The 12,034-nt window shown below is 35.4% G+C and overlaps 1 protein-coding gene across 3 annotated transcripts in view; it reads right to left on the reverse strand.

The window, feature by feature from the left end:
* Positions 1-12,034, reverse strand: part of PAK2 (p21 (RAC1) activated kinase 2) — an 87,458-nt gene that overhangs the window by 19,365 nt on the left and 56,059 nt on the right. For all 3 annotated transcript variants that reach the window (XM_036850195.1, XM_036850196.1, XM_036850197.1), the window contains 5 exons: positions 4,759-4,859; positions 4,271-4,418; positions 2,665-2,696; positions 1,594-1,698; positions 394-526 (listed from right to left, as the gene is read on the reverse strand). In XM_036850195.1, the coding sequence (XP_036706090.1) occupies positions 394-526; positions 1,594-1,698; positions 2,665-2,696; positions 4,271-4,418; positions 4,759-4,859 (519 nt within the window). The remainder of the gene's footprint in view (positions 1-393; positions 527-1,593; positions 1,699-2,664; positions 2,697-4,270; positions 4,419-4,758; positions 4,860-12,034) is intronic.

Genomic DNA, 12,034 nt, shown 5'->3' on the forward strand with positions numbered 1-12,034 from the left:
TTATGCTTACACATATTATCTATATAGGCCATTTTGTTTAGTTAGTTAGGGACATATTGTATTCTACAGGTGTGCATAAATATATACAAACTTCCTTTCATAAAGTTTCCAACTAGGACCCTTAGATTTGGCCCTTTGAGAAGAAGTATTGCTCCCCAAAGTACTGACTATTTTGCAAAGATGCTGCTCACTAGCCAGCACATAATAATAAGAAAACAAAGAAGAGTATTATTTTGGCTTTACTACATTAATTGAAGCTGTTGTTCCTAGAAGAAAACAATTTATTTTTTATGTCTTAAGCTAACATATAAGACATAAATTAAGATCCATCTGGGCCAAACGTTTCAGGGGCTATTAAAAATTTAAGAATAATGTAAAATGTAGTTAACATACTTAATTTCTCCATAATCTCTTCATCTGTCATTTTGGCCTTCTTTTTCTGTTTGTCTGAAGTCTTGGCACCACTATCAACATTAGAATCACCAACTGGTGCAGGAATAGGATCAATTACAGACCGTGTATAAATCTGCAGAGAAACAGTTAATTACTGAGACTTGAGGAAAAATATTTTTAGGTATTCTTACTGGCACACTATTCAGTTCTTTGATTTTTGACAAAAACTAAGTTGTCCTCAGTGTTCTAAAGAATGAGAATAGTATTTTCAGACTTGTCTTATAAAAGACTGGTAACTAAGATGCAATGTGAAACATTTTTCTTTGGCATGACATGTATATATTTTAAAAGTCTGTTTAGCAAAACAGCAGATCTGTGAACGAAATTTAAGTGTAACCAGATTACAGAAAATAATATGCCAGAAATGAAGCAAAAAGAAGTACAAGTTTAAAAATCGTATTTTTTCTACAAGAGAGAAATAAGGAGCAAAGAAACCCTGATGTTGAAATAACTATTATTAATTTCCACAAAAATTTTTTATACAAATATAATATCTACCATTTCATTGCAAACAGCCAGTTCTAAATGGTAAAGAAAATAGACCTATCATTAGATGAGGATCCAATGGCAGTCCTTAGAGCCTTACCTGCCTATTGTGCCAACACTTCACCATGCTCCCCCGACTTTATTTGTATTAGTACAGGGAGAGGGACAGGACTCTTTCTGTCTCTATCTAAGGTTTTTATTGTTAAAATTCTCCCATATCTGTTAGAAACTTCACTCTCAGCAGCCTCTTGAATGATACCAAGGCTTTAAGAGAAATGTTAAATGGGAGTTAAATACGCACTTTGGATAAGAGGTAAGATCCAAGTTTTAGATACAGTAATTTTCTGCACTGAGATAAACAGAAAAAGGCAGAGAAACAGATGCGTTCTCTGGAACAGATGGTGTAATACAGAAAGAAAACAAAATGAGAAAAGTATTTTAACTTTTAAAGGATCCATTCGATTTTAATTTTCAAAAAACTAGTTTTTTGATGAGTGGTGTTTAGGTAAAGCTCTCCTAGTCAAATATCCCATATTAAAACATTTTAAGCCTGAGGACTTTTAAAAAATTAATCACTGGAAGTCAAATACAGACTGCTTTTTAAAATACACACACACAGACACACACAACCCAATTCACTAATCAGAAACTCACTGATTTTGTATGATCTGGTCGTGGGGCAATAACAGGAGGAGGAGTCTCTTCATCATCATCGTCTTCTTCTGTTACTACTGCTGTTTCCGAACCCTTGGTATTCAGCTGCATTTATCACACGAACAAAGTGAGGAAGACAAGTCAAATATAAAAACACGTTAAAATATGACTCTCTTTTTCACCATACTTGAAAAAATATTTAATAGCTCATTTCAAAGCAATAAAACCTCACTGGTTCTAATCTAATCATTTAAAAAGTAAAGGTAATTCTATACGTTACAGAAAAGTTTATGAAACAAATGTATACAGTAAATACCAAGTATTCTTACGAGGGAATTCACATCTTTTATAGAGAATTTTATACCCTTTTAACAAGCCCAAAAAGTAAACAATCATTTCATTTGTTAAGACCAAAAACAAAAATCCTCTGGACTTTGTATAAGTCAGAGTTTTCTGGCTATTTAAAACAGCTAGATTCACCAGAAGAAGTTGTGGGTAACAAAGCAAAAGAGGAAGGCATTATCCTTTATACAGAGCTTATTATATGCCAGGTGTATGCTAGGTATGTACTTTACATGTTATTACATATAGTCTTCAAATAACTCCAGGAGACTGTGTCCTCCTAATTGAGGAATTGAAAATAAAATAGCTACTGTTTGCAAGAGGTATTTGTGCTTACATGATAACTTAGATAAAGTTTCAGACAACTCTGAAGATTCTGACAGGCTTCTATTGTTCAGTATATTTCCAGTCTATATTCAGTAGGATGATGCCAGAGGAAAATGCTGGCAAGTTCTTTGTATTCATGTTTATATATGGAAACATTACCAAAAGTAGCTAAACTGCTCTAAAGATCATAAGCTTTAGTTACTTTAAGCATCATCTGAGGAAATTCTATTTGCTTAATATGGCTTCCTCAAATAATCAAGTGGCTAGCTAAAAACATATATCAATATTAAGTAGCTATTTCTAGAGGCTGTAATTTATTTCAGAATGTAAAATAAAAACTGAGACTTGTTTTGGGTAACTTAAATTAGAACAGGAGCTATAAGAAATAACATATTAACTTACTGCTGGTGTTCCAGACGGGAAGCCATCTTTCTCTGAATAGAAAACAGAAAATAATGCTAAGTTAACAATTCAAAAAATAAAACAATTTTATACAATAAAAGGAAAAAAAGATAAAGCAGAGCAAGTAAAAAGTTCTTAGACTGGTTTCATTTTAAGTTGAATTAAGTCTTGAGAAAAACAATATCAGTATTCAAACAAGAATTTACATATTATAAACCTCAAATTTAATGGAACTCTGTAAATTTGCTAAAAATCATTGAATTGTATACTTCAAGTGGGTGAATTTTACAGCATGAAATTATACCTTAATAAAAAAATTTTATTTGAAACTATACCTGTATTTATTAAAATAAAACAGAAGTCTATTCATAATGATATTTTTCTGCAGCAAACTGCCTATCAAGGAACTTAAAAAACCAACAGTAACTCTGCAAAGGAAAATTATTGACATAAATTTTGATCAGTATGAAAGCATATCCCTGAAGACAAAACACAGTTCATGAAGACTAAACATCACAATATTCATTCTGGAGTTTAGAAGAGCAAGTTTTGTTTTACCTCTCAAAATGACCAGACACACACACACGTGAATATACCATTCTTTGTTCAAACACTGATTAAAAAAAAGACTATTCATTTACACAGACTTAGAAGTTGACAAGAAAGTTGCAGACAAATCTGACCTTTTGCTAAGGTTGTACTAGACTATGTAAAAAAGGTCAAGATTTACCAAGTGGGCTCTATTTCTTCCTTCAACACAGCCCTTATTTCTGCGAGAATGCAATCAAATAAGTACAATTAATTAAAACTAAATGTATGATTTTTAGCTCAATCATATTGTTCTTTAAAACTACATGTATGACTTGAGAGGACAGAGAAACATATTAAATGATAACCTGTGATGTAATTAGCAAAATCTACACTGAGGGAAACAGGACAAATGATTCTGTTTCTTTAACAAATAAACTGCAAGAAAAGGAGAGCATGAGAGGAACCAACGTGAGGGAGGGGAAGCCTAAATAACAAGAGATGCAAGAGATACCACAATCAACTGTAATGTATGGATTTTATTCTAATCCTTATTTGAACAAATAAACTTAAAAAAACCCCACTATTCTCCAATTCTTACCTGATGATATTCCAATTCTGAGGAATAAATACTTTTAGTTCTAATGCTTATTTTATGTTTATATATGTGATGAGTTTCAATTTTTGAGCAAACATTTTTTACTTCAAAGTCTGTGCATTTATATATAGTAAAACAACCTGTCCCACTGACAATAAATATATTTCTAGTACAAACATGCCTATAAATCAGCCTCTTTCCCTTCTATTGCTGAACTCATTCAAAAGCAGTAAAGAGAAAAAACAAATAAACAAAAGGTCCGAACACTCACTTTTGGCAAAACTAAGAGATTAATATAATCCCCAGACTCCAAATTATGCATAAGAGCTGTCCCAATGAGTTTACAAAAGGCAGGATCTATGCAGGGAAAAAAGTAGCTTAGCTTTTTAATTTTTCCAGAAGCAATCTTTTTATCCAGAAGTGCTCCACAACTCTACAATCCCATTTAAGTCAGCCTTTTACCATGGTCTGATGTCTTACCAGGAGGAGTAAAGCTCAGGTATTTCTGCTTCACTGTGTTGGAGTCATAGAACTTTAAGACATCCAGCACAGCCTGAGGATTCTTCTTTTGCTCTAGTTTGGTGATATTGGAGGTCTGTAATAATCGAGCCCACTGTTCCGGCATGCCCTAACAAAAAGATATTCAGAAATCAGTTGTTTTGAATTGCTCTAATAAGATCAATTTCCAGAGGAAAGTGAGAAAATACATAAAACAAATCAATCTACATAATTGTAGGTATGACTAAATTCTAAAATGTCTGGTTTTCTAAATCTATTTTGCAAATTATAATCAATAGGCTCAGCTCCCTAGGAAAAGAACACATCTAAACACAAACACTTTTGTAAGAAGAGAAAAGCACTAAGAATTCACAGTTAACGTGTGGATAGAAAAGTTAACTTCAAATTTAATACTGAAAGGAAAGGTTTGAGTATTGCTTTAAAAATGAGTCTGAACTTGGTAAACTTACAGTGAATTCTCCAGTAACAGCATCAAAGCCAACATGGATGGTGTGCTCAAAATCAGATGGAGGAGAAATTTCTGGTCTTTCCTTCTCTTTCTTCTTACTTCCTAGAAGGCATTAAAAAAAGAGTCTCTTTAAACAAGATTAATAAAGGTACTTATAATCATGTTTATAGTTTTCCCAAAACAGACTAGGAACAAAATTATTCTAAAACAGAAATTTTCCCTAAAAACACTGGCTGATAGGAAACTGATAAATCAAGTACAGAAACCTATTCTGTCATCAAGGGCCAGGGTTGGGGGAGGGGAGAGGAGGGGGAGGGTGTCAACCTATGTCCTGATTAAAGAGGCACACAGACTGACCCAGCACCAGGCCTGAATAAAAGCCCTCAGGGCAGAAGAGAGAGCCCCTCAGATTATAGGTTCTCTCATAAATAAAGAACTACACCTCAGATGCCGAACAATCTGGAAAACAAAGTCTATCAAGTCCTATTTCCAGTGAGCTATACTCATCTAGAAAGAGCAATTTACATTACTATGACTATGGATAATATACACCATATAAACAGGTAGTTTACAAGGACCACGTCACCTCTCTTGTGCAGCAACTCTAACTCTTCCTTTTTATTGACATTAATAACTGTTACATTTTAAGATTTCCCAGTTCTTCTGTGGTTCCGCCAATTATTTTTACAACATTTCTGCCACACACCTATCAGTAATATTCTCTGTAAATTCAAACACATCAGTTCCTTTTTTTTCCCCACCTAGCCACCTTGCTCTCAGATCCTCTTGCTCTAATCTGCTGTAGTTTATTATGCGGAGGCTTCTAGCACAGCTATTGGTCCTAGGTCATTCCTTCACTTTTACGCTGTGCTAGAATCTATTTTCTGTATCCTGTGTTCTCCTCTTCTGGTATACACCTTTGTTTTAATTGATAATTCTTGACTCACTATATATGTATTTAGGTTGAAAATACCATCCCCCTTTGAATTTCTTCTAATTTCCAGTGTTGCTATTTAGAAGGCCAAAGTCACTTTCTCATTCTGAACCACTGTTGAAAATCAATTGACCATATATATGCACAGGTCTATTTCTGGATGTTCAACTCTGTTGCAATAATCTCTTTATCTTATGCCAATAGTATAAGACTGCCTGGATTACTGTAGTTTTATAATAAGCATTGAAACTACACACTCTAAGCCTTGTGACCTTTTCTTTTTTTATTTATTTTTTTAAAAGAATTCACAAGTTTTTCTTGTTTTATACATATATTTTTTATTTTTATTTACTTATTTTTTAAAATTTATTTTCTTTATTTTTTTCAGCCTCATCGGGTCTTAGTTGCAGCATGCGGGATCTTTCGTTGCAGCGTGTGGGCTTCTCCCCAGTTGTGGCACTCGGGCTTCTCTCTAGCTGTGGCGTGCGGGTTTTTTCTCTCTAGTTGTGGCGCGCAGGCTCCAGGGTATGTGGGCTCCAGAGTGTGTGGGCTCTGTAGTTTGCAGCACGTGGGCTCTCTGGTTGAGGCGCATGAGCTCAGTAGTTGTGGTGCACAGGCTTAGATGCCCTGCGGCATGTGGGATCCTAGTTCCCCAACCAGGGATCAAACCCACGTCCCCTGCATCGGAAGGCAGATTCTTTACCACTGGACCACCAGGGAAGTCCCCGACCTTTTCTTTTTTAAAAAATTGTTTGGCTGTATTCTAGGTCTTTTGCATTTCCATGTGAATTTTAGAATAATCTTGATAATTTCTAAAAAAAAGCCTGCTGGGATTTTGATTTAGACTGCACTGAATCTATAGATCATTTTGGGGAGAACTGATTTATTAACAATATTGTGTCTTCTAATCCATGAAAATAGTGACTCTCTCCACTTATTTAGGTCTTCTTTCATTTCTCTCAGCAATGTTTTATAGTTATCATTGTACAGCTCTGTTACTGCTTTTGTCTGATTTCTGCCACAGTATTTCAAAAGGTCTGATGCTACTGCAAATGGTACAGCTTTTTTTTTAATAATAGTAATCTTTTATTTATTTATTTTTATATTTATTTTTGGCTGTGTTGGGTCTTTGTTTCTGTGTGAGGGCTCTCTCCAGTGGCAAGCGGGGGCCACTCTTCATCGCAGTGCGCCTGCCCCTTCACCATCGCGGCCTCTCTTGTTGCGCAGCACAGGCTCCAGACGTGCAGGCTCAGCAGCCGTGGCTCACGGGCCCAGTTGCTCCGCGGCACGCGGGATCCCCCCAGACCAGGGCTCGAACCCGTGCCCCCTGCATTAGTAGGCAGACTCCCAACCACTGCACCACCAGGGAAGCCCTGGTACAGCTTTTTAAATTTCAATTTTCAATTGTTCATTGATGGCATAGAGAAACACAGTTGATTCTTAAATACTGATCTTATATCCTGAAACCTTACTATTAAGCCTTACTTTTTGTTCCAGTAGCATTTGTAGCTATCACAGAATTTCCTATAAAATTTGAATTATGTTGCTGGTGAATAAAGACAGCTTTACTTCTTCCTTCCCACTCTGGAGTCCTTTCATTTATTTTTCTTGCCTTGTTGCACTGGCTAGAACCTCTAGCACACTGCTGAATAAAACTGGTGAAAGGGTAATCTTTGTATGTTTCTTAATCTAAGTAGGAAAAGCCATTTTTTCCCCACCAAGTTTGATACCAGGGGTAAGTTTTTCAAAGATGTTAAAGGTATTTCCTTCTATTTCAAATTTGCTGAATGCTTTGATCAGAAATGAATATTGGATTTCGTCAAATGCTTTTTCTACATCTACTGAGATGAACGTGTGGTTCATCTTTTAAATTTTGTTAGTATAGTAAATTATACTGATTGATTTCCAAATGTTACACCAACCCTGCATTACTGAAATGAAATCCACTTGGTCATGATGTATTACTCTTCTTGTATACTGTTGGGTTGTAATTACTAAAATCTTGCTAAGATTTTGCGTCTATGTTAATGAAGGATATTGGTGTGTAGCTTTCTTTTCTTGAAATGTCTTTGGTTGGGGTATGAGTAATGCTGGTCTCATAAAATGATTTGGGAAGTATTCCTTCCTATTCAATTTTCTAGAAGTTTGTATAGAATTGGTAATGTTTCTACCTCAAATGCTTGGTAAACTTCACCAATGGAGCCATCTGAGTCTTTGTGGGAAGGCTAGTAACTATAAACTAAACTTTCCTATGAAACATAGGGTTTTCAGGTTACGTATTTCTTTTTGAGTGAGCTTTGAAAACTTGTGTCTTTCAAGAATTTTTTTCACTTTAATGTGTTGAATTTATTTGTATATATTTGTTCATAATACTACCTTCTTTTTAATATCTGTAAAATTAGTATAGAGATACCATCTCTGTCATTCTCAATATTGATAATGTGTCTTTTCTGCCTCCCGACTACCCTGTCAGTCTTGCTAAAGGTTCACCTATTTTATTGGTATTCTCAATGAATTACCTTTTTACTTCATTGATTTTTGTTTTTTTTTTTTATTTCACTGATTTCTGCTTTGACTTTTATTATTTCTTTTCATCTACTTACTCTGGATCTCACCTGTTCTTCCCTTCTAGTTTATTAAAATGGCTTAGCTGAAATCACTGAATTGAAATTTTTCTTTTCTTTTCTAATATGGATGTTTTAAATACTATAAATTTCCTGTAAGTACTTTAGCAGCATCATGTAGATATAGATGTCTTGAATTTTCATTTTCATTCAGTTTAATATATTTCCTAAATATTCTTTTAATTTCTTCATTTATTTGGAAGTGCTTTAATTTACTTTCCAAATATTTCCAGGGATCTTTCTGTTACTGATTTCTAACTTAATTACACTGTGGTCACAGAATATACTTTGTGATTTGAATCTTCCTAAATTTATCGAGACTTTAAAAAATGGCCACAGAATACATCTTGGTAAATGTTCCATGTTCACTTAAAAAGAATGGAATATTCTATAAAGGTCAATTGGTCAAGTTGGCTGATAGTTTTAGCAATTTTCTGTCTACTTGTTCTACCAATTATTGTGAAAGTGTACTGGACTTTGCAACTATAACTGCACTTGTCTATTTCTTCTTGAAATCTGTTTTTTGCTTCATGTATTTTGAAGCTCTGCTGTTAAGTGCATAAATGTTTAGCTCTATTACACCATACTGATGAGCAGACACTATTATCATTATAAAATAAATTATTCCCTATCCCTTAACTAGAGGAATATTTCTTGCTCTAAAATCTACTTTGTCTGATATTAACAAAGCCCATCCAGCTTTTTTTCATTGTTAGCATACTTTATTTTTTTTAAAGCACCAGTGCTCTCTTTTTTTTTTTGAAGCTGTTCAGTCTTTTTAAAAATTATTTATTTATTTATTTATTTGGTTGGTTGGTTGGTTGCACCGAGTCTTAGTTGCAGCTCGCCGGCTCCTTAGTTGCAGCACGTGGCCTCCTTAGTTGTGGCATGTGAACTCTTAGTTGTGGCATGCATGTGGGATCTAGTTCCCTGACCAGGGATCGAACCCTGGCCCCCTGCATTGGGAGTGTGGAGTCTTATCCACTGCGCCACCAGGGAAGTCCCATTGTTAGCATACTTCAAAAAAATTATTTTATTTTAACCTATTTTGTGGCTTTATATTTTTAAAGTGGGTTTCTTATAGGTTGCATATAAATTTAGGTCTGCTTTAGCAAGCTGTTAATCTCTGCCTTTTAAACAGGGTGTCTAGATCAGTAACATTTAATGTGATTGCTATAGTTAGGTTTAAACCCACCATTCTTTCATTTGTTTTCTAATCATCTCTATCTATTCTTTGTTTCCACTTCCTTTTTTTCTCCTTTTGGATTAACTATGTATTTTTTTTATAATTACCTTTTTTCCCCCTTCTATATGTGTCTTCTTTCTGACAGCTTTTTTTTTTAAAACAGACTTTTTTAGAGCAGTTTTAGGTTCACAGAAAATTGAGCCTATGGACTTCCCTGGTGGCGCAGTGGCTAAGAATCCACCTGCCAATGTAGAGGACATGGGTTCGATCCCTAGTACGGGAAGATCCCACATGCTGCAGAGCAACTAAGCCTGTGTGCCACAACTACTGAGCCTGGGCTCTAGAGCCCACAAGCCACAACTACTGAGCCTGCGTGCTGCAACTACTGAATACTGAAGCTCGTGGGCCTAGAGCCCATGCTCCACAAGAGAAGCCACTGCAATGAGAAGCCCACACACCACAACGACGAGTAGCCCTTGCTTGCCACAACTAGAGAAAGCCCGTGCACAGCAGCAAAGACCCAACACAGACAAAAAAATAAATAAATTAAATTAAATTAAAATTAAAAAATAAAATTATTGGGCTTCCCTGGTGGCGCAGTGGTTGAGAATCTGCCTGCCAATGCAGGACACACGGGTTCGAGCCCTGGTCTGGGAAGATCCCACATGCCGCGGAGCGGCTGGGCCCGTGAGCCACAACTACTGAGCCTGCGCGTCTGGAGCCTGTGCTCCGCAACAAGAGAGGCCGCGACAGTGAGAGGCCTGCGCACCGCGATGAAGAGTGGCCCCCCGCTTGCCACAACTAGAGAAAGCCCTCGCACAGAAACGAAGACCCAACACAGCCAAAAATAAATAAATAAATAAACAAAGTAAACAATGCGTTTAAAAAAATATATACATTTAAAAAATAAATAAATAAAATTATTTTTAAAAAAAGAAAATTGAGCTTAAGGTCTGGATGTTTTTAAGAGTTTTCTATCACTGGTTTTAAACAATGATTATGTGCTTTTGTGCAGTTTTCATCATGTTTCCTGTGCTCAGAATTCACTGAACTTCTTGAATCTGTGGGTTTATAGTTTCCATTAAATTAGGGGAAAAAAAAATCAGCCATTGTTTAAAGTTTTCTTTTTAAGGTGTTTTTTTTTAATAATTTTTATTGGAGTATAACTGATTTACAATGATATGTTAGTTTCAGGTGTACAGCAAAGTGAATCAGTTATACATATACATGTATCCACTCTTTTTAAGATTCTCTTCCCATATAGGTCATTACAGAGTACTGAGTAGAGTTCCCTGTGCTATACATATACAGTAGGTCCTTATTTTAAGTATTGGTTTTTTTTTAATTTTTATTTTTTTTAACATCTTTATTGGAGTATAATTGCTTTACAATGGTGTGTTAGTTTCTGCTTTATAACAAAGTGAATCAGTTATACATATATATATGTTCCCATATCTCTTCCCTCTTGCATCTCCTTCCCTCCCACCCTCCCTATCCCACCCCTCTAGGTGGTGTTTTTTAAATGTCTCTCCTTCCCCTCCTTTGGAGACTTCAGTTATACTTACATTAGTCTGCGCGAAGTTGTTCCATGGTTGTTCACTTTTGTTTCAGTCTTTTTTCTCCAAGTTTCATTCTGATGGTTTCTATTGCCATGGTCTTCAAATTCACTAATCTTTTACTCTGCAATGTCTAGTCTACTGTTAGTTTTGTCCAGTGTATTTTCCAGCTCTAGAATTTTGATTTGTTCTTTTTTCTCTCTTCCTTTGCTTTTCCTTAATATGCTGAATCCTTCCTTTGGGTTCTTCAACATATAGGATACAGTTATTTAAATATTTTAATGTCCATGCCTACTAATTCTATCACCTGTGTTATTTTGGTATTGATTCCAATTGATGGATTTTACTCATTTACTCATATTTATTTACAAATATTGACTGGATTTTTACTCATTTACTAATATTTATTTACAAATATTGACTGGATAACAGACTGACATTTTTTCCTTGTTAGGTGCAGATATTTTTGCATTCCTATAAATATTTGTGAACTTTGTTCTGGGACATAGATAGGTGATTCTTAGCTGTCTACTCATATAGGAGAGAAACAAATTTAGAAACAGTTGATCCTTTTAGGTATTATTTTTAAAGTTTTGTTAGGCAGGGCTAGAGCAGCATTTAATCTAGGGCTAATTCTGTCCTGCTACTGAGGCAAGACCTCTATCCAATATTTTGTACTCTGAATAGTGGGAACAGGAAATATTCTGGGCCCTGTGTGAGCTTTAAAGGCTGTTCCCTTTTATAATTTCCATTGGTTTTTTCCCTCCAGTTTTGGGTAGTTTCCTCACACACATGTGCTACTGAAGACTCAAAGGGGACCCTCTGCAGATCTCTTTCTCTCTCTGTTCAGCTCTTTACTCTCTGATACTCTGCCTACAAACTAGCAGCTTTGGCACCCCCAAATTCCCAGTTCTGTTTTTCAACTTTACGAGACCACTTAATTGTCCCTCCCTATTACTGTAAACTCTTCAGGCAAT

This window comes from Balaenoptera musculus, chromosome 4 (assembly GCF_009873245.2).
Source record: "Balaenoptera musculus isolate JJ_BM4_2016_0621 chromosome 4, mBalMus1.pri.v3, whole genome shotgun sequence".
Taxonomy (NCBI): Eukaryota; Metazoa; Chordata; class Mammalia; order Artiodactyla; family Balaenopteridae; genus Balaenoptera; species Balaenoptera musculus.